Source organism: Physeter macrocephalus, chromosome 8, assembly GCF_002837175.3.
Source record: "Physeter macrocephalus isolate SW-GA chromosome 8, ASM283717v5, whole genome shotgun sequence".
Classification (NCBI taxonomy): domain Eukaryota; kingdom Metazoa; phylum Chordata; class Mammalia; order Artiodactyla; family Physeteridae; genus Physeter; species Physeter macrocephalus.
The window spans coordinates 117,346,110-117,370,108 of record NC_041221.1 but is presented as its reverse complement, the minus strand read 5'-3'; the positions used below and the strand labels follow the sequence as shown (position 1 = coordinate 117,370,108).

The window sequence follows — 23,999 nt, the reverse complement described above, 5'->3', positions numbered from 1 at the left end:
AATATTTTATCTATTTACTTCATGATTTCATTATCTGTATTTAAATACTTATACTCCTGGAATATATTTTGGAGTGCAATATGGATCAAACTTTATTCCAAAATGCTCACCAATTAACCAATACTATTTAATGGTTAATATTAACACTTAACATGCTATCTTCATCATACAGAGAGAGAGAGAGAGTTTCTTAGATACCACTTCTATTTCTATATCTATATCTATATTACCCCTGGACACACTATAGTTGACTCTTGAACAGTGTGGGAGTTAATCCGAGTATAATTTATCAAAAGCCCTCCATAATTAGGGGTCCTCTGCATCTGTGGATTCAACCAACTACTGACAGTGTAGTATTGCAGTACTTCCTCTTGGAAAGTATATATGTATAAAGTGGACCCATGCAGTTCAAACCCACATAGTTCAAGGGTCTACTGTACAACTGTTATTACTGTAGCTTTATAATTTAATATATACCATTAAAACAACCCTTTGTCATACTCATAAAATTTTCCCTCCTCTGCTTATTTTTCATATATAGTTTATATAGATCAAATTTTCTGTCTGGAGTCATATTCCTTCTTCCTGAAGAACTTCTTTTAATATTTCTTGTAGCATAGATCAGCTGGTTATAAATTCTCTCCACTTTTATATGTTTGGCCTTTATTCTCCTTCATTTTTTAATGCATTTGCTTTTGTTATTTTGGGGGGATTACTTTGTTGTTTTCTTATTTTAGTTGAAATTGTGATTGAAGATATTTATAGATTCATTTGCAGTTATAATAAGTAATACAGAGAGAACCATTGTGCACAATGCCCAGTTTCCCCCAATGGTAACATTTTGCAAACTATAGTATAGTATCACACCAGGATATTGACATGAATACAATGCACTGATCTTATTCAGATTGCCTCAGTTTTACTTGTATTCATTTGGGTGTGTGTGAGTGTATGTGTGTATTAAGGTCTATACAATTTTATCAATTGTGTAGGTTTGTGGATTTCTTTTCCATTTTTGAGAAGTATTTTTTCTGGATATAACTGACTTCAAAAAAAAATCTCTTTAAAGATGTCACTCCATTTTCTCCTGGCTTGTCTGGTTTCTGATTAGAAGTCAGCTAATACTCTTATATTTTTCCTTCATATATAGTGTGTCTTTCTTTCTCTGTCTGCCTTGCAGTTATCCTTAATGTTTGATTTTCAACACTTTAAACGTGACATGTGTAGAGGTGTGTGTATATGTGTATGTGTATATGTGTGTGTGTGTGTGTGTGTGTGTGTGTGTGTGTGTGTGTGTATGTTTGTGTTTATAGAGAAGGATCACATCCAACCCATGGACCTTGGAAAGGAATAGAAATTCCTAAGTAGATTTAAGTTGCTCAGAGGAATAGAAAACATCAAAACTTCCCCCTGTGAGAAGACTGTCATTCTTTGACCAAACTGCAAATGGGGGCTGTAATAGAGGAGGTCGTGTATTTTGTGACTGGGGATTTATTGCACTTCATTCTGCTTTACTTTACTTCACCTTCATCACTATCACATACATATTCTTTGGGGGATTTCCTTTCACCTGATCATGACTACCTTCACCATAAGAGGTCCACCCTGGAGATATTATAAATTTCCTTCTTGTCTTGAGAGACTAAGCAACAGCCTATAAGTAATGACATTTTTACATTCTTTCTTTGACATTCCACAATTGTACAGAGAGTACAATTATAGGCTGACGAGTGCATTATGTTGTGATTAATGTTTACCTGAACAAACTGATACTTGTCATTTTTATCAAATATCCACAGTTGCATTCTAAAGCAGTTCATAATGACTATGAACCAAAGAAATACAAAAACATTCTAGTATAAATATTGCTAGGTCTATAGTCAAAGAAAAATAAAACTTAGCAGTATCTGATACAAGCGACAATTTCAAGAGAATCATAATGAAGCCCTAAGTCCTAATCCACCCACACTCTCATAGAGATTACAGGAGATACCATTACATATAACATTCCTTTTGAGGGAATAGTGATCCAATATCTGCACCTCCACTTACATGAAAGAGAACCACTGAGCCTTAACATTCATTCACTCATTCAACGAATATTTACTGATGTGTTCATCAATGTATTTATGAGCTAGGTATTGAGTGAGATGATTCCTAATAGGCACTGGACTGCAGAGCCAAGTGCGTACTCTCAATTGATTGTAGATCTACTAAGAAGTTTTCATAAAATTATGAAGCAAATACATAAGTATGTACATTTTAATGACTCTGTTTCTCTGCTCTTTTAGTCTAGAGCAACAACACAACCCAGTTGTTCTAACTCCCAGTATTTCCCTTCTAAAAAAATAGACAATCTTCCTTCACCATTTCCTCCCATCCGATCAACACATATATAGCGATCCCTACACTGCAGTGGCCCAGTGGGCAGGATGGTGGAAGAGTGCCCATATCTTTCTTTTTGATGTCTGCTTTAGTGTATGTTCTGTGGCTACGTATTTGCTGACAAGGGTGTAAGAGGTACACAGATGAGCCAAGATGAGAACCACAAAACTGCTGCCTTGGGAAGAGCCTGATGTTATAGAACAAATTCAAATGAAGCATTTTAGACCTACCACATTGCATACAATTTCAAATGTTCTTAAGAACTTGAGTTTACAAACCAGGAAGAAAAACTGTTCTCCAAGGACCCACACACATTGTAAATGGAAGGAGCTAGCTAGAGAGGTGCTCTCAAATTTACCTTTTTTCTCAGCAATGCCTAAGAAGTAGTTTCCATAGAAACACCTACTGGGGACTCATCTAATTTTTAGGGCCCTTTCTTTGAATCATCTTCCTCCTCAGGAAGTCTATGCAGAAAGGAATTAAAATAGCATGATGGAAAATGCCTTTAGTTGTAATTTTGCAACAAATAGTGCAAATCACATTTGATTAATATATTATTTTTAAAACTCTTTTACATATATCATTGACAGTTAATTATTACAATAATCCTGTGAAGTATTATCAACATTTTTTTGGTTATGAGAAATGAGCTCAGATTAGTGTAGCAATTTGACCAAGTTTACATGGCTAATAAATAGAAGCGAAAAGATTTAAACTCATGTCTAATTTACAACCAAAACTCTGAGTTATTTGCACCACATGAAACTGGATAGGCTTTATGCCATTATTTGTAAACATTAACAGCAAAAAAAAAAATCTAACTCTAAATAATTATTTATATTGTTCATCCATATAAAGCACAGTTCAGCAAATTTTAAGAAATACTCAGGTTAGAAGCAAAGATTTAGTTGGTTCATCAAAATGTGAGATTAAGGAAACTGTGGTCTGGAGGAATGACCTGAGAAAAGGGACTGTCATAGGCTAAATAATGACTCCCAAACCTACCAAGATCCTAATTTCTGGAACCTGAGGTTGTTAATTTATTACAGCAGCAGAGACTCTGCAGATATGACGAAGTTAAGGATCTTGATATATGGAGATTATTTTGCATTATCTGGATGAGCCATAAATGCAATTACAAGTGTTCTTATAAATGAGAGGCAGGGATATTTGAATACAGAGGAGAAGGCAATCTGACAAGAGCAGGGAAGGATTTGAAGATGCTATACTGCTGGCCTTAAAGATTGAAGAAAGGGCCATGAGCCAAGGAATACAGCCTTAGAATCTAGAAAAGTTAAGGAAACTATACAGGAAGAGTTATTTAGGTGCAAAGCCAGGTGAAGAATCCATGCTATATTTTCAGTCATGTAACCTCCCTGAATACTGTGTTAATCTCATTAGTTTGTATTCAATTGTGCCTCAGATAAGTTATATAAAGACAAAATAGTATTAATATAATCACATATATTCCCTGAGGTAGGAATGAGCTTGGTGTGCTCATACAACATCAATGAAACCAATATGGTGGAGCTCCAGGAGTAAGGGGGAAAATTAGATCACCAAAAGGAAGATCATGTAGGATCTAGTGGGATTCTCATCCCAAGTGTATTTGGAAGCAGGAAGTCAAGAGGGAAAGGAAGAAAGTGATATAAAATGCTATACTTTTTAAACACCTCACTCTGGCTACACTGTGGAGAATACCCTGTGGGATTAAGGGTTTAGGTAGGAAACAAATGAAATAGCACACACAAAAGTAACAATGGATTAATCTGTGGTAGCACATATTCAGATTGTGAGTGTAGAAAAAAATGAGAGATTAAAGAGGTGAGGTATAAAAGAAAGATATAAATAAAGGATGATTCCAAGGTTTTTGCCTACAGTAACTGGATATTATGGTGTTGCCATTTCAGAGATGGGGAAAACTATTGGAAGAGAATGTTTGGGGAAAGAAATCAATAGTTTGATTTTGGATTTGTTAATATTGTAATGCCAATTAAAGGTCAGTTGTAGATCTCCAGTGAGCAGTTGGATAGATTAATCTGGCATTCAAGAGACAGATGAGAGCTGGAAACACTAATTTTGGAGTCATCAGCCTGAGAGCTATGGGTTTTAACTAAGGACATAGCATCCCTTGGGGAATTTGGAAAATCTGTGGAGGAGTTTTAGGCCCTCTCACAATTTAGAAGGTGCTTCTAAAATTTAGCAGGTGGGGCCACAATTGCCAGACTTTTAAATGTCATGTAAGTAGAAAACCTGTTTATAATTATTTGTTCCTAGATCCTAACTACTGATATAATTACATAAACACAAAAGTATATCATATGATTTGTACGATTTTACTACATAAACTCACACATATAGAGTCAACTAATATTTGATAATGGAGGCAAGGATATAGAATGGGGAAAAGACAATCTCTTTAATAAATGGTGCTGGGAAAACTGGTTATTTACATTCAAAAGAATGAAACTGGAGGTCTATATTACACCCCTCACAAAATTAATTCAAAATGGATTAAAGACTTAAATTTAAGACCTAGAGGATCTCCTAGAGGAAAACATAAGGAAAAAACTCCTTGACACTTGGCTTGACAAGAATTTTATGGATATGACACCCAAACCACAAGCAACAAAAGCAAAAATAAACAAGTGGGAATACATCAGACTAAAAGTCTTCACAGAAAAGCAAGCAATTAACAAAATGAAAAGGCAACATATGGAATGGGAGAAAATATTTGTAAACCACATGTCTAATAAGGTGTTAAAATCCAAAATATATAAAGAATTCATACAATTCAACAGCAACAAAAACAAATAATTTGATTTTAAAAATGGGTGGAATACTGAAATACACATTTTTTTCAAAGAAGATACTCAAATAGCCAACAGGTACATGAAAAGGTATTCAGCATCACTAATCATCAGGGAAATGCAAATCAAAACCACAATAAGATATCACCACACACCTGTGAGAATAGCTATTATCAAAAGGGTAACAGATAAGGGCTGAAGAGAATATGGAGAAACAGAACCCTGTATACAATCGGTGGTAATATAAATTAGTGCAGCCACTATGGAAAACAGTATGGAGGTCCCTCAAAATATTAAAAACAAAACTATCATATGATCCAGCAATGCCACTTTTGGATATATATCTGAAGAAAATGAAATCCCACTATCTCAAAGAAACATCTGAACCCCTATGTTCATTTCAGCATTATTTACAAAAACAAAGAAATAGAAACAACCCAAGTGGCCATCGATGATGAACAGATAAAGAAAATGTGGTGTGTATACAATGGAATATTATTCAACCATAAAAAAGGAAATCCTACCTTTTGTGACAACATGGATGAACCTGTCATGCTAAGTGAAATAAGCAAGACAAAGACAGTTACTGTATGAACTCACTTATATGTGAAACCATAAAAACCCACAACAACAACAACCTAATAGTACTAGAGAATAGATTGGTGGTTGCCTGGGGGTCAGAGGGAGGGGGAGAGTGAAGGTGGTCACAGTGTACAAACTTCCAGTTATGTCCTGGGGTTGTAATGTTCAGCATGGTGACTGTATTTAACAATACGATATTGTATCATATGTTTGAGAGTTGCTAAAAGTAGATTTGAAAAGTTCTCACCACACACCAAAAAAATGTAATGATGTGAGGTGACCGATGTGTTAACTAACCCTATTGGGACAAGCATTTTGCAAGATAGATAAAGTCACTACATTGTACATCTTAAAAAGAACGTGTAATTTTATGACTAATTATTTTTATGTTTGGTTACTTATACAGAGTTCATATTTGAAATAGAAAACATGTAATTGGTTGGGACAACAGGTTAACTGTGGAAACCCACATATTTGGAGCCTACCCAGCAGGTAATTGGGACACTGGTGTGGACTCCACCCTGTGGTAGTCAACACAACAAGGCCCCATTAGAGCTGTGGTCACCTTCCAAGCCAGTGATAAGTACAGCTTCTTTAAACCTGTAAGTCACAGCCTGAACAACACCAACTTACCCAAATTTCAGGGTAGCCAATTACCCAAATTGTAGGTCATGATCCTCCAAATAAACAAACAGCCTCAGTAGCATAATTCAGTAAACACAAATGTAGAAAATGACAGGAAATTACACTAGTAATATTGGGTTGTTTTACATAATTTGCAAACTTACTGAGTGCCTCATGGGAGTAAACCCCAAAAAAGGAGAGCCCTGATCTTCTAATGGCCAGGCTGCAACCTCCTGGGGAGGAGTGCCAAACCCTTCTTTCTGCTCTGAAGCAGGATTTCAAGCATGTTTAGACTCTGATGAAGCATCAGTCATTCCGTTTAACAAAGAGAAAAGCCTGGTCACAAACCCAGAGCCTATAATGATTTTAATTCAAAATTCACAATTGGCTCCCTGTAGCCTAGAGGATCAACTCCACACTTTTTTATTGTGTCTCAGTTTGAAACAAGTATCTGGGTACAATTTGGTTTTTTGGAGGTAAGCCCAAGATGCACAAATGATGAAATGAAAAAAGTGAGACAGGGAATGGAGAAAATTCTATAAAGGATGTGTTAACAAGTAGGTTAGCTCTGAAGGTACCTGGGGCTCAGTTCCACCGCAGACTCTCTGTGTGTGGACCACATCTTAAAACTGTATAGGGACTGAGGCATTTAGTCATTGTCTACCCGCCCCATTTGCTGAGAGTGCTCCAAGACATAGTAACACCCTTCCCAATCTGTACTGCTTGAAAGGGAGCCATCTTCCCTGGTTGTATAGACAAAGATCTCAGGCACAAAAGAGAGAAGCAGATAATTCTGTGATGAAAAGGCATCAGTGTTCCAGACACTGTCTCATCCTTCAGCTGCAGGTGAACTCAGGAAGGCTGAGGGAAGATGCGTGGGGCATTCATGAGTTTGCTTCACGTGGCATTGCAGACCCTTGTGGTTTGGCATGGAACTCAGCAAACTTATCTCTGCCTATTTGATCCTATAATTCACCCACACCAAACTGTCTGCAGTTTCTTGAATGGACTACACCTTTCCAAAATTCCAAATCCCCAATTGTACAATCTGCTTCTCTTCTCTCTGTGCCCACTGCAGCTGGTTCATATTTTATGAGGGTGCTTATCTAGCATTATGCAACAATAACAATTTACATACTGAGTCTATCACAGAGAGTGGCATAGAAGGAGCACTCATATGTTTGTTGAATAAAGACAAAAAGGACAGAACAATCCCTTGGATGGTGGTGAGATTGCTGACAGAACAAATAAACACACTTAGCCTGCTGGGATCACGTAGAATAATCCCATCTGCAAGGGAGGCAGAGAAAGTACTTTGCCAGTGTATTGAAACACAGTGTTCCAATACTTCTGGACAACACTGTGACAGGTAGACAAACTAAATTCTTAAATATGGCTAAGAGAAACACGGGTGAAGCTTTTTGAGCTCAAGTTTGGGGTCTGCCCTGAGTCTGAGGTTCTTAGAAGGACCTAAATGATATGTTGCTTTTATTTTATGTCTAAGAGATACTGCTAAATACCTACCAAACTGGATGTATTCTCCACCAGTAGATTTGGAGAGAGCTCCAGGGAGCCCCATTGCTCCTACTACTTGGCAAAGTTATCACTTCTGCCTCCATAAACATACAATGGATTTTTCCCCCCTAATTCAATTGAGAGACTCAAATGTTCAGATTCATTGAAATGCTACAGAGACAGGATGTTGTGTGAGATTTGTAGGGTGGCTCATGAACCTATTAACCTTGCTTCTAAATCTAGGAAGCAGAGTTTCTTTGAGCTCATCTGAGTCTTATAAATGGCCTGATCTCTTTAGGCTGGTGCTAGGTCTTGGCAGGATACTCATCTGGGCACCAATAGTTGTCACAGGACTCTACTATTTCCCTGGGGCCTATTCAGAAGGCATGCTGTAAATTCGTAGCAATAAGATATACCGATACTGGAGTTTTGTGAGGGTAAAGACAGACTTTAGAATTGATGAATCTTAAATACACCTTTAGCAGAAGTGAAAGCAAGCTGTCAAAGCCAGTCTTTTTAGCCAATAAACTGGAATTTCTTTTTTTAATTTTCTATTTGGAACTAAAACATCCTTTTGCCACATAGGCAGTAGTGTGTTCACAAGTTGGTGATTTGGGGTCAGAGTCCTGAGCTATGCATTGGAGGGTGTATCCAAGGTTTCTCTGAGCAAACAGAAGAACAGCACCTGTACTTTTTTTGCAATGGTACATATGAAACAAGAGCTGCCTAATGATTCTGTGAAACACTATGCTGAAAACAAACTCCCTATACTAAGTGCTCAAAAGCAAAACACAGCCAATGAAAGTGACAAGGACATCTATAGATGACACTGAAGAACCAGGCCAAGATCTTCACACAAAATTAAATCTTTCATTCAGAGACAGCCTAGCTCACACGGTAAAAGAGGAACAAATGACCCGATGCTTGTGCTAAACAAATGATAGAACACAATAAAAAAATCAACACAAATGATTGCTTTTCCAGCCATGGAATGTTTGGGAGTTATAGTACAGAAGGCCAACAGAGAAAACTGTTTTACCAATATGCCTCTTAACAGTCAAGTGAATGTTAATTCTCCTCATTTATAGAGTCTCATAAATACATATGACCGAAAAGAACAGAATGTGTTAATGACTAAACTCTGACTCATTTCTCTCACTCTGTACATGGAGTCTGTCGCCAAAATCTATCACTTCTTAAATGACTCCTATAATTATAACTTTCCTATTTACTATCTATGTGGTTTACAACACACATACATGATGTCCGTGGAGTCACAACAGCACCATTTCACAGATTAATAAAACTGGCCGTCAGCAGCATTAGGAAACTGGTTCAATGTGACTCAGATAGTAAAAGGTCTAATCTCACTTTCTCATCTGGAAGGTTATCTTTAAGGCACCATCTAACTCTAAGATGCTATGGTTTGATAATTCCACACCTTCCTTTTCTTCATCAGTCTGCCACTGTCTCAGCATTAGACTTGACCATTTCTCACCTAGGCAGCTACAATTTCCCCTTTATCTGCCAGCAGTAACTTCAGGGAGCAAATCCTTCTTCTTCATTTTGGCCTCCTACAGTGTCACACTCTACTCTAGACATGAAAATAACTCTCTTGGCTCTTGTGTTCATAGCCAAGATGCTCAGCCTATTTTCTCAAGTCTCCCAACAAAGACTGTATTGTATGTCTGGTGCCACGTCATTTGGGCCTGGCCACTTCTCCACAGCTTATCATGGGTTCATTCACAGCTTTCCCTCTTCCTGATCTCCCACCCTGAGGTTCCACAAAGCTGTCTTATGTGCAAACATACGCATTTTATTTCACTCCACCTAGCTGCCTACAGCTTCCTCTGCTTCTGTTTTCATTTAAACAACTTTTAAAGTTCCCCTCAAAAAAGCAGTTTTCCCAGCTCCCGACTTGGCGTGGCCTAGTCCTGTGTGAAAATGGAAATGGCACATTAGCACTATCTGCTGCAGACTGCAAACTCCTGCAGGGCAACGACAAAGCTTAATTATCCCTACTTTGTAGAAAACAGAAAATTAGCACTCAATATGTTTTAAATAAAGGAAAACAAACATTTTTATTTTTGTTGCCATTTGATATTTTTATGGGCCATGTTTTGAAATCATTTTGCTCAAAATAAACTGGAACAAATTTCAGGAGGCTTTTACAACAGTTACCTTAAAAATCATCCCCACCCCCAGAAAATGAAGCCTCTGGATATTTGACTTTGATGACTTGACGTTTAAGGGAAATTTATGGAAAGTCACGTTGTTTTTAACATGTTCATATATGTTCTTTCCATTTTGCAGCGGGTCTGTGTGTCACAAAGTACAAAGAATCTTCCAAAGTAAAAGTAAAGGTACACGATTTTTTTTTTTGCCACCATTGTATCCTTGGCACCTCATTGACTCAGAATAAGCCCACAATGAATATTAAATTGAACTTTAATTTAAAATGCATTTTTTATTTCTAAGTCATGAGCAGGATATGAGTTTTAATTGTTTAATTGTTTAATTGTTTAATTGTTTTAATTTCAATTCTGTGCATGATACATTTCATGGTGAGGGAGGGCAGCTGCTAATTTGAAGGTGTTTGGTCCAGGCAACTAGGCTCAGCCCTGCCTAAGAGTTCATGAACCTCCTGGAAACAGAATTGAAGGGCCTAGTGATTAAAAACTATATCCAGGTCACACAAAAGATTCCACAGTTGTCTTAGGTACACTCTTCTGATTCATTTCTCATTTCCAATAAGCTTCAAAAGACAAAAATCTTCCATAACGATATCCTTCATGGCTATGTTTTCTTTTCTAATCCTATGGCCATTAGCCTAACCCAAGCCCCTAGCTTTTCACAGAGGATTCACTGTAGCAGACATCACACAGACTTTCCTGATTCTCAGATTTTGCAGTTCTGGTACAGTATTCCCTGTAACATAACACATCTTTTTTAAACAAGCATATTCTATCACACTTCCCAAAATTATTGTGTTCCTTGATTTTCCTGTTTATCAACACAGACCCTCGCTATCTGACATTTAATACTTTCTGTAACCCAGTTTAAGAAATCTGGCACCATTCTTGACTTCTCCCTTTCTGTTGCCAGCTCCCCTCCTAAATTAAGCTCTAACCTATCACCAAGTCCTATCTGTTTTACTCTCATGTCCAAGATACTAGCATCTCTCTCTCAGACTACAGCAAGCCTGTATAGGCAGTAACTTGATGATGATGGTGATGATGATGAGTGATCCACCCAATTTACTGTATACACAAGAACCAGAAGAATCTTATAAAAAATAGGTCATATTTGATGATCTTGCTTAAAAGACTCCAAAGAAGTTCTATTAATTACCTAAGAACAAAATCCAAATTCTCTACTCTGCTCCTCAATGTCAGCATGATCTGGGTCCTGTCTATCTGTCTAATTCATCCTGAGCCACTTGCCCCCTTCCTTACTTGGCTTCAGGCTTTAACTTTCTGTTAGCTTTTAGAACCCATCAATCTCTTTCTGTGTTATCTGTTCTCTCCTCACCCCCTCACCTACTTGGCTCCTTCTCAACTTTTAGATCTTGGCTTGAAGGTCAACTCCTTAGAGATGTTTTCCCTTACTCCCCCACCTAAAAAATTCTCCCATCTCCAATATTCACTGTTGTAGCATCTAGCTCATATTGTCTTCATCACATTAGTAGCATTACTACTACCACTACTTACCACAAACTTGCTTCTTATATGTATTTGCTTACTTGTTTGGTTGCTGCACTCAACTAGAACGTAAGTCATACAAGGGCAGTATATCACATCTGTCTTGTCTACCACTGACTCACCAGAACTGGATAGAGCCTAGTGCATGGTGTGCATGCCATCATTATTTGTGGAACATTCTATCAGTGGTTTTAATTTTATTCAACTAATTATTTGTCTCTGCTCCCAGATTCTTGCTCTCCACTGTGTTCACGACAATTGCCTCATCTTTGCATCAAGGTACACTATTTCCATCTCTGAGATTTCACTCATCCCCTTTGATTGGAATAGTCAACCCTTCCAGCTTGGTCTGCCAAAATTCTGATGAAGTCATCTTGCCCTCACTGATCTTTTGCTCCTTAGTATTTCTCTATCACTTAAAAATTCTCCACAAAATTCTAATTCTTATATATACAACATTATATACAATACAATGTTCTAATTCCTTAATATAAATTGCCATAATTTCCTCAACTAAACTCTGAATACATATGTTTGTATATATATATTTACTTATTCCTAGAGTTACTAGGTCAAAGAACACAACATTGGTTTAGAATCAATTGATTAGAATCAGATAACTTCATATGTATTAGATATATTTATTAGATATCTTAGATAACTTCATAAGAAGGATCTTAAAGAAAGCTAAGACCCATGTGTATATACTAAAATTCTAAATATCCACCCCAGCAAAGCTTTCATCTTTAACATCTTAACATCTATTTTTTTAAAAATAAATTCATTTCTCTAGTCCAAAAGACACTTTTTTAAGTTTTATAAGAATTGGGTTTTGCTTGGGTGGTGATGACACCTAAGCTTCCCAAAGTATTCCATACTCTAAAAATTGCAGGAACAGAGCATACTGGAGACCATATGGAAACAAGTTCTGCAAGAATTCTGTATAGTTAGCATCTGCTTCTGTCATAACTGGTACAGAAACTGAAACTTGGCTTTTGGTTTCTTCTCTCAGGCTAATGCTTCAAGGACAGTTTAATCAAGGAATACTACTAGAAAGTGTTTTGCCAAGATCTTAATAGCTGAGTTACTTTTCAGGACAAACACCTGTAATTCTGAGTATCAGTGCTACTGACTCATGCATCTTTATGTAACAAACTCAGAGATCAAGTGTAAGAGTAACTTTTATAAACATTATTGACCCTCAAAGCCAAAGGAAGATTTAAATTTGTGACCAGGGCTGTTTCTGAAGCTCTGCATAGCCTCAACTTCTCCCATATACCAATTTTGCTCTAGGGGCCACTTATTCTCCCACTCAACAAAAAATTATGGGCAGCCAGCTCTTTGCCAGGTTTTGTTCTGGGTGCTACAGACATTGAGGTAAAAGATGGGAAAGGTCAGTGTTCTTCAAGGTGCTTTGTAGCATTCCACTGGTAATCTTAGTGCATTCTTTTCTGACTGACAAACGTACTTCAAGATCTCTATTTTTCTCATCCTTTCCCTCTCTCAATGCTTGAAGGCAATATAAAATCTTTTTTTGCCATAATTTACCTCCTAATTCTCTTTTTTTTTTTTTTTTTTTTTTTTCCCGGTACGCGGGCCTCTCACTGCTGTGGCCTCTCCCGTTGCAGAGCACAGGCTCCGGAAGCGCAGGCTCAGCGGCCATGGCTCACGGGCCCAGCCGCTCCGCGGCATGTGGGATCCTCCCAGACCGGGGCGCGAACCCGGTTCCCCTGCATCGGCAGGCGGACGCGCAACCACTGCGCCACCAGGGAAGCCTCTAATTCTCTTTTTAATTCTTAATATTTCTTCTAAATTCTCAAAAATTTCTCATCATACTTAATAATACCATGTTTATAAATCTAAGATGCCATAAATTATAAGAACACACCACTATTTTATGTACCCCTAAGAGCAAAAAAAATACCTTTGATAATTAAATTATGTTACAATACTTTTTATCACTTGCAACTTTTTTAAATTTTTTATTGAGGTATATTTGATTTATGATATTATTCAGTTTATTCATTATTACTATGATTCATTTTATATTACAAAAAGAGCCTATTTGAATTTATTTAGATGTAAATGTTTACTAAATCACTGGCGTTTATGTAAAAAGAAATATAAACATAATAAATTATTTCTAAAATTTCTTCACATTTAGAATCCAAATTACTGATCAACTCAGAATCATTAAAGTCCATAATTTGCCATATAAAACATCCCTCTGTGCCATCAACAGCCTTGGTGAAACAGCATTTTTTAATTGTGCCTCATTTCTGTCTTCAGGACTCTCTTGCAAGCTGCAGATTATGTATCGATATTTACATATCTATTTATTGATATAAATTTGTACGCCCAAATATGAGCAGTAAGAAATACATCACAATTGCTGCCTACATGACAGCAGTTGCATGACACCTTTTGATCTCACACATGTTAAAATGTACAAAGAAACATGGTTCTTAGAAACGATGAAATGTATCACACCAAAAGTGTAAGCCAATTTTTTAAAAATGTGCATTATAGCTACAAATTTTAAAAGAAAAATACTCCTGATTCTATCCACAAGTATCTTCAAGCACAATGTTAGTCTCACGCAGATAAGCCATGAATATATGGCAAGTTCCAAAACTGTGAAAAACTGCCCAAATGTGATCGTTCTCATCACCTCCTAAGGTAGAAACAAGAAATGTGTCCCCATTCAAAATTACCAGTGTCTGCTGTTTGCTCTGTCTGAGGAAATGTCTTGAAAGTGAAACGAAGATCCAAGACTGCCTACAGAATCAGCTTTGCCAAGAACCTTAATTTAGCGCTGTAAAATCCTAGAGCCAGTAGAGAATTTGTAGAATGTCTAGTCCCAATATCCTTCTCTGGCACTGAGGAAACCCAGGCCTGCAGTCATAGAGATAGACACTAGACCTCAAGCTCCCTGAGTCTTGTGCCATAACTCTTTCTCCCACACACTGCAGCCCTTCCTCTCTGGGAGTCATTCTAGCACTTCCAGAAGAGAAGCAGTACCCCATTCATGCTCCCAAAGTGATACTGTTTGGCACTGAAAGGACACACTGCAATATGGTTCTTCTGGGTTTGATTGAAAAGGACTGAAAAATGTCTCTTCAAAACATTCTTAAAGCAGAATTTGAAATGATCTAAGGACCTCTAGGAAAGACAGAGCTGACTAATGGGTAGGAATCACCAATCTGTAACAAAGGTCGGTGAACTATACTTCTTGGGCAAAAACCCCACCTGCCACCTGTTTTTAAAAATAAAGTTTTGTTGGAACACATTCATGCCCATTTGTCTCTGTATTGTCTATGGCTGTTTTCAAGCTATAACAATGGTTGAGTAGTTACAATGGAAACCACGTGGCCCATAAAGCTGAAAATATTTACTATCTGGCTTTTTACAGAAAAAGTTGTCTATCTCCTTACCTAGAAGATAGGCTTTTAAGGACAGAGGCCAGGAATAATAACAAGCTGCAGCTTCAGGCTCCAGAAAAGATTTTATGGGTTGATGGTACAGAAAAAACTATTCTTTTTAAACATCTGTTTAACCAGGGCACTCATTATCACTACCTCATATTCATACTTCTTCATCCCATAGAATAGAACACGAACACACAGAACATACACACAAACACACAGGCACACTTCCAGAAAAAAGGGAGTGGCTTTTGTCCAGTTATCTGCCAGGGTTAACCTTGTTGTCACAATCTAATTAAGTGATACAATTATTTCTTCAGCTATGAAGAATTCTTCAATTACCCTCTTGATTCATCATGTTTCCCCAAAACCTTGTCCAGTGTATTTGAGACCTGACTCCAAACTTTCAACACTCCCACTCCTGAGTCATCCAAAACAGTAACCTATTCCTCTGCATTACTTCTACAATAAAATTCTTATCTAATAGACACTGATACTGTACTGAATACATCCTGCAAGTAGTAAATCTCCATAAACATAATTGGGCTACAGAAGTTCTATTAATAAAAATATTATAAATGAAAATACTGCTTTTATTTTTATCCAAAAGTTAAAGAATATATATGACTTTTTTAGAATATAATCTTATAGTTATCAGGAGCAGAGACTTTGGAAATAACTGTGCTCTTCACTTAGCACAAAATTATCCACTTATGCTAAACAAATCAAGGGACTGCCTTGATGGTGAAAACTCAACAGAACTCTTTTAGCATTATCCATATAAATAAATCAAGACTTTAGCTCACAAAAGAAGAATCACTGGATTTATTTGTAAATCAATTTATAGATAGTGATTCTAGATAAGAAGTAAAGATTCTTCTTTAGAAAATGTTGTAGAACTTATAAAGTTAGGATTTGGGAAATAGTACAACCCCTAAACTGATGTGGTAATCTACTAGATGGAAAATATACACCCAAATAAATGCCTATTTAAGTGCACAATCTCCTATGGCCTTAATGTGCCACCTGCTAATTTTTTACAGGCAGTCCCTACCAGAATAGAAACATCTTGAAATGCAATTCATTAAATGAGTCCCTCAACCATACTTTAAAAAAAAAAATATTGTGAACTCTAATTGACTGTAAACTTTCCAACAGAGAGCTTTATGTATGCTAATAGTGTTGGCCAGAGAACATCTCTGACAATTTCCCTGGGTAAGTAAACCTAAGAGAGAGGTTGGCAGTCATCTGCACTGAGGTTCTCCTAAGCCTGCAAGAATACCTTAAAATGCTGGAATTGGTGAAAATACTTCTTTAGATATTCACACCTTCCAATCCCTCCTTTTCCTCCCAGCTTGATTTGTAGTATTTGGTTCATTTGCTCTCAATCCAAAAGAAAATAAAATAAGCTTACTGAGGATTTAGGAGAAAGTATAAAAGATCTGGGGATGCTGAGAAGAAATACAAGAGAAACAAATATGGCACTGAGACATTAGACAAAACCTGGCATAGAGTTGCAGAAAGAAGGAAAACAGATTTACTTGAAGAAAGAAAAATAGTATCCAGAAAATAAGAAGCTGGATGGAGTGGGAGAGGAGAAGGCAGGGAAGAGAGGAATGAGGGTAAATACGGCAATCAGATGGAGAACTCCTAGCTTTGAGAGCTTATAAACATTGGAATGATTTAACAATCTCCTTGAGAGAGTTGTGAAATGTTTTGTTCCTGGAAATGTTTAGACAAAATGTAGGTAAATTGATGCAGAGAAGTAATTTAGTTGACGTCTCTAGATGTCCTTCCAACTCTGATTCTATGATTTTGTAACTTAAGAATGACTGAGGTAATGCCAAAAAAATAATAAGAACCCAAGCTTATGTTAAGCATACACACAAGATTTATGGTCTGCCCCAGAACTTTTTTCCAGGGTAACACGGAGTGAATTTCAAATGTATCATTCTCTGCCGGTAATCATTTGTTTAAGTGCTAAGAGTGACAGTACAATTGTGTAACAATATTCAGTCTATACATGTAATTGCGCTTCTGGCTTTCTTTGTATTCTCGGTCCAATTTTCTTAAACTCCAAATCAGATAAATGTCTCATCAGCTTTCCAGTAGTCTTCCTAAAGATATCACAATTTCTTCAGATTCTACTAGATTATTTCTATATTTTTAATGACAGGCCCAGCCTCAGTTAAACAAGCTAAAGAACTTTTTTTTTTTCAAATTTCACAAAATGTTGATCCATTCTAATGCAATTTTATTCTATATTATGAGGTATGCCTTCCTGGGAAGCAGCAGCATACTTATATTTTCATTTAGATATGATATAATGGGTTTGATCTGGGGGATGTGAGTTAATTCTGCATTTTCTCTCATTTATCTGAGTTTTCAATGGTATTCTATATATTCTCCTTTTGGTCCATCACAAAAAAAAAAGGTTCATGTTAATTTACCACCATGCAAATCAAAGGGAGGCTCTAACAACAGGCTCTAACAAAGGAAGGCTCTGCTTCACGGTAGCAGCATTCTTCAGAATGTTATCCTTTATTACTCCCTAATGTACAGGCCCATTTTTTTAGGGGTAACATTGTATCTGAAGGCCGACTTTCAATTACATACGGTATTCAAAAGCTGTGCAGTATTCAAACCTGGCTGAAATTTCCACCAGGATTATATTTAGACTATTTCCCACTATCATTTTAAGTGAGCATTTTTTTTTTTTTACCAACTCTGAATAATACTGAACAACCCAGTCATTATTCCTTTGGCCAACCTCTGCTATTTTCTGTTCCCCTTTTCCTTTTACTCCAATAATTGCTTGCTTTCAGTTCTTTTTATAGGCCAACCAATTCATCACATGTATTCAGTATTTTCTCATAATTTTCACTCTAAATACTGTTTCTGACATCTCGCCAATATCCTATTGGGTCTCCCTATTTCTGCTTTTATTTAAATGCTAATTATTTCAGTCTTGGGCATTTTGGAAGAATTAATGAGTACATGAGAAAACTGACGTTCCTAAAATTTTAAGGTCATTAACCCAGCTAGTTATTAACTCTCAAAAAAGGTCCTTATAGGAAAGTAGGTGATTATTGTTCCTGTAGCATCTTTAATTAAAAAAAAAAAAAAGGAACTATTTTCTTTGGTACAACTGGTTTTCAGACATAATAGGATTCATCAATTTAAAACAAATTTAGGAAATGTCCAAGAATAATTTTAAGACATTATCTGTCAGTGAGCCATTTTATTTTTATACAAGGAAAACCAATAAATAGATTAATTTCTTTAATTACAGACAAAAGCAGAAGAGGAGAGAACAAAACTGTCTGAGAAGAGTAAACCATTTTTTCCCCCCTTGGGTAAGCGACAGCTAGCAAAGAGCCAATCAAGATATTCACAAGGAGACAATTTCACCCATTTACGGATTCTCTGAAAAGCACAGTGAGTTTTCCAGTGAGGCGCAAGCAAGCCCATCCCTGAGTAATGGCTCTGGGCCCTTTCTCCTATGAGAATTTCTCAACTCCCCCCAGTTTGATCAAACTCAGCTCCCTAGTCTCTCTGACTGTCAGGGCATCAGTTCCCTCTGACACAGAACATGACCTGAAAATTACTTGGGGGAAAGTGGCTTTGTATTAGCATGTAAGTATGTGAATATAAACAGCAAAGTTGGACAAAAAGCTTATGAATTTTACTTCTTGTGTCATCTTGATATGACCCCTTTAGTCTTGGAGCACTTTCTTGCATCTGGCACAAGATGTGACAGGATCTCCTTGTACTTTTCTTCCCCCGACCTGGGTCAGCCATTTCTCTAGAGACCCTCATTTCTTTCTCTTGGTGAGTGTATTTAGAAAACAAATTCTGAGCACTAGGTGTGCTCATTGCTATAAGGGTATTCTTATATCTGGACCTTTCCAGTTCATAGAGCAAGAAAATACACCTATGCTTTCAAGTCCAAGTCAACACCACCAGATCAGTTAAAGGTTCACTGTGAAGCTAATGAGCTCCTTCTAATGCTCTATACATAATTTTGTTATTTCTGATTTTTCTTAAAGAGATTCTCCACAATTGTATAAGCTTCAAGGCTCAAAAAAACTGTATACCTATATCCTCATACCCTAACACAGGGTCGCCTTCATATTCTACAATACCATTCTTGTAATCTGCCTTCTTTAACCAAAGGGTTGTTTAAAATTATTTGAATTTTTACTTTGTGTAGTTATCAATTTCGTAACACATTAGGTTCATTTGTATGTGTTTCTATTTAATTTTAGGGATTTTTACTAATTATATAATAATTTAATCTTAGTTTCATTAAATATTTACATGACTCAAAACTCAAAATGATAAAACTAGAGATAGCATTCCTATCCTTAACCTCTCCAATCTGTTCCTACCCATCTTAAGGCCTGCTCTGAAATCTCATATTATCCCTGACTCTTATGGGGAAGAGTAGCCATACTCCCTTAACTTTATCATACTTAACTTGCTTTATTGTCCTTAATGTTACCTATCACTACAGGACATAATTTTATTTATTCATTCATTCATTTATTTATTTATTATCTGCTTCTACTAGAATATAAATTCCCTGAGAATACTTTGTTTCATTCACTGCTATATCCCAAGAACCTAGAATAATCCCATGCATAGTAGGTACTCAATACTTATTTGTTGCAGGAATTCCACGAATGAATAACATATTTATTTATACAAATTGGAGCCACCCTATAAAGACTGTTCCAAAACTTGTCTTTTTTACACAATATTTCCTAGAGATCATTCCACATAAATTTTCCCCTTATTTGTGGAAGGCTACATAATATTCCATGGTAAGGCTATAGTGTATTTAATCTGTCCTCTGTTGAATGGCATCCAGGTTGTTTCCAGTCTCTCACTGCTGCAGACCCTGCTGTAATGAACACCCATTTACTTATAGTTGAGTTCATTTTTATATTTAATATATTTAAAATATTAATCTTCAACAAACGTTTGTATATAATAGAGAAGAAAGAAAAATTTAGATCTATTTTACAAGATAAATATGATTTCAAAGACATTTCCTACTTATAGTAGCTTCAGATTAAGCTGCAGACTTATAGATGATATATATTGGTTTTACGCATTCTAAATGGTATTTGGGTGCAAATGCTTGAGAAGAATAGAATAAAATGATTTCTAAGATCCTATGTAACCCCAGGATTACTCCAGGGTATCCTATGCTCTTTTGGCTCTATAGAATATACCAGATTTCTTTTAACCCATTTTTCCCAGATCTTTTAAGATATTAATGTGTAAAATGATAGAAGTCTTATGAAATAGAGTATTTACATCTACAGGTAGTATTAGGGTTCTTTAATTCACTCAGATGTTTACAGCAAAAATAATGACAGTAATGGACAACATACTGAATTTAAAAAAAAAAACTGAGTTCATAATGATACTGTGAGAACACAAAAGAGGACAAGCTGTACATGTGTAAAGTGAAAGTCCAAAATGTGAACAATTTGGAAATCTAGGAGAAAGGTATTCAAGTTTACTTTAAAATGTTTCAAAAATTTTAAAAATTGGGGAAAAGGAAACAAATCATGAAGATGAGTCTGAAAGGCAAGGAGCAGGTACATGGCGAGATGCATGGGCATCTACATCTCTCTCACCCTTCTGTTCCCCAACCTACCTTCCCTCTAAAAAAAAATAAGTTGCACTGAACTACCTGCTCTGACAAAAGCAAACATAATTCCATATACAGTTTGCTATGGATAATGCATTCTCAAGAACTACTTTATTTTAAAATACTAAATGTTACATTTGGGGATTTCCTGGGATGTGGAAATGACATTTGAAACTAATACAAAATTAATGTAAATACTGTAATAGCAGGATATTTTATGTGTCTATTTGATAGGCAAACTGCAACACAATCCTAATTAAATATAGTCTCTTTAGAAATACATGATGACAAAGGAGGCAAGGATATACAGTGGAGAAAAGACAGTCTCTTCAATAAGTGGTTCTGGGAAAACTGGACAGCTACATGTAAAAGAATGAAATTAGAACACTCGGAAGACATACAGATGGTCAAGAAGCACATGAAAAGCTGCTCAACATCACTAATTATTAGAGAAATGCAAATCAAAACTACAATGAGGTATCACCTCACACCAGTTAGAATGGGCATCATCAGAAAATCTACAAACAACAAATGCTGGACAGGGTGTGGAAGAAAGGGAACGCTCTTGCACTGCTGGTGGGAATGTAACTTGATACAGCCACTATGGAGAACAGTGTGGAGGTTCCTTAAAGAACTAAAAATAGAATTACCATATGACCCAGCAATCCCACTACTAGACATATACCCAGAGAAAACCATAATTCAAAAAGACACATGCACCCCAATGTTCACTGCAGCGCTATTTATGATAGCCAGGTCATAGAAGCAACCTAAATGCCCATCGACAGACTAATGGATAAAGAAGATGTGGTACATATATACAATGGAATATGACTCGGCCATAAAAAGTAATGAATTGGGTCATTTGTAGAGACGTAGATGGACCTAGAGACTGTCATACAGAGAGAAGTAAGTCAGAAAGAGAAAAACAAATATAATATATTAACGCATATATGTGGAACCTAGAAAATGGTGCAGATGAACCGGTTTGCAGAGCAGAAATTGAGAAACAGATGTAGAGAACAAACGAAAGGAGACCAAGGGGGGAAAGTGGGTGGGGGTAGGGTGTGATGAATTGGGAGATTGGGATTGACATGTATACACTGATGTGTATAAAATGGATGACTAATAAGAAAATAAATAAATAAATAAACATTTAAAAAAAGAATGTATCTTGGTTTAACAACAACAACAAAGACATACTGAACACACATTACTTTAACATTAGCATTTATTCTAAATCCAAAGGTGATTTAGGTAATGTAACATAACATACATTTCAGGAAAGTGTCATATTAAACTAAGCAGGGCTGGCCTGTTTATCCTTCATTCCCAGGCTTCTCTCCTCCCTTTTAGAAGATTCCCACATCTTCAGGGGTTCGCCATCCAAAGCACATGTTATTTATTCATTCACTTTGTTTCTCCTCACCACTGAAATCTTACCTCTGCCTTGTATCTGCTCTACTCAACCCCCTGCTCCCTGATTCTTAAGCACTGCATGGAAATTCACCTTCTGTATTCCTTTCCTTCATGGTCCACAGTATTTGCTAGCTAGCATTATAAATCATTCCTGCTTAGCATGCTAATTAGGCGAACAAGTTGACCACTCCATAAGTATGTGAACTGTAGCCTTCTGACAATACCACGTCTTTCTAATGCCTCAATTACATCAAAGTTATTCCTCAACTTCCTCTGTAAACCTACAGCCTTGTGCACATCTTTGTAAAACATATTACTTAATAGTGAAATTATTTCTCTAGGTCTTTATCGTATCCCAATCAGACCAAGTTCCTTAAGAGCACAGATCATATCTTGAACATTTTAGTATCCCTACACATAACCCAACACTTAGCACATTATAAATGCTCAGTAAAAGACTATGTGACTTACTTATCAAATTGAAAACAATTTCTTTCTGCAAACACTTCAGCCTGGAAGTAGACAGTGCATTTCAGAGAGAATTCTTTAAGAAAAAACAAACTAATGGGAGTAACAAGCAGGGAGACCAAAGACCAGAGCATTTTCCAGTTGCCAGAAAAACTCCCTGTTGTTGAAAGCAGATAGATTCAAAATAGCCTTTTGGTTGAAACAAGGGTAGCCTTATGGGAGAAGCGTGCTCAATGCCCAACCTTGAGATAATCCAACAAAGAACCCATTTCAAAAGAAAAGAATTTGAGCCATTTCTGCGAAGCCTTCACTTTTACCCAGGTGATTCTTGTTACAGTCAGAAAGCAGGGGGGCGGGGAACAACTTTACCCAAAACAATTTTCAAGAAAAAGAGTACAATAGATTATATATGACCACGAATCTCCTCCTGGAACTTAAAACCTTAATCTATTTAATATCCTGGTCCTACAAAAAGCAACAGTGCCTCTCAAAAATAAGGGGGAAAGAAGAAATTGTCCTGGGAGGCAAACACAATCACGGAGTTGATATCTATTGTATACTGCAGTAAAGATTAAATTCTAAAACTTTCAACTATGAGAATCAACTTACAATATTATAGTTCTCTAGACATGACAGATTATAAGAGTGAAAGAAAACTGGGGTGAAGGCAGAGAACCAGAACTCTAAACCCAGCATTTGTATCTTCTGTTCACCCAAGCAAAACACTTGACTTACCTGCACCTCCGATTCTTAATCTGAAAACTGAGTACGTTGAACTTGCTGCGATTTTAAGGTTCTTTCGAGGCATGTTATTAAATAATTCCATGTTTGATTTGTTTTTTTCTGAGAATAAAAGTAAAATGGGCGTGAAACTGCCCCATAAACTCTATTAGTATATATGAGTTTTGAGCGATTCCTGGGCTGCACTGCCCAGAGCTTGCTCTCAAGACCAAAGCTGGCCTCTCACGGCGTTATCTTCAGGGGGTGGGAGTGCTGGCTGCAGATAGCTCACAGCTGAGTCTCTCTCAAGGCATTAACCTCAGGTGCAGGGGGTTGACTGGCCACAGACACTTCTTCCCAAGGAAGAAGTAGCTACCAATCAATGCAGAGATACAAGGACTCAGCCCTCTTGCCTCAATTTGGGACAACTCTGAAAGAAAATCCGAGGTCTAGAGCACCCCAAGGACTCAAATAAAACCCATTACAAACACAGTGCAAATTCTCCCCCAACCCAATCTTGCTTCCCTCACTCCCTTTCAGGTATTGCGTCCAAGAGTATTCCCCAGTGTCCTCCTAACAGCACATCTCCATCTCAAGTCTGTGTCCTGGGGAATCCAACAAGTGGTCCTAGAAAGCAAATTATAAAACAGAATTTGGGGGAGCTGACAGTGAGGACTCCTTCATT

General features: G+C 36.8%; 1 protein-coding gene across 1 annotated transcript in view; it reads right to left on the bottom strand.

The window, feature by feature from the left end:
- LOC102986915 (dual specificity protein phosphatase 3-like) overlaps positions 1-23,420 on the bottom strand; it is a 37,210-nt gene extending 13,790 nt beyond the window's left edge. Inside the window, exon 1 of the mRNA XM_055086900.1 lies at positions 23,330-23,420. Coding sequence (XP_054942875.1) covers positions 23,330-23,420 — 91 coding nt within the window. The remainder of the gene's footprint in view (positions 1-23,329) is intronic.
- Between the last annotated feature and the right edge of the window lie 579 nt (positions 23,421-23,999).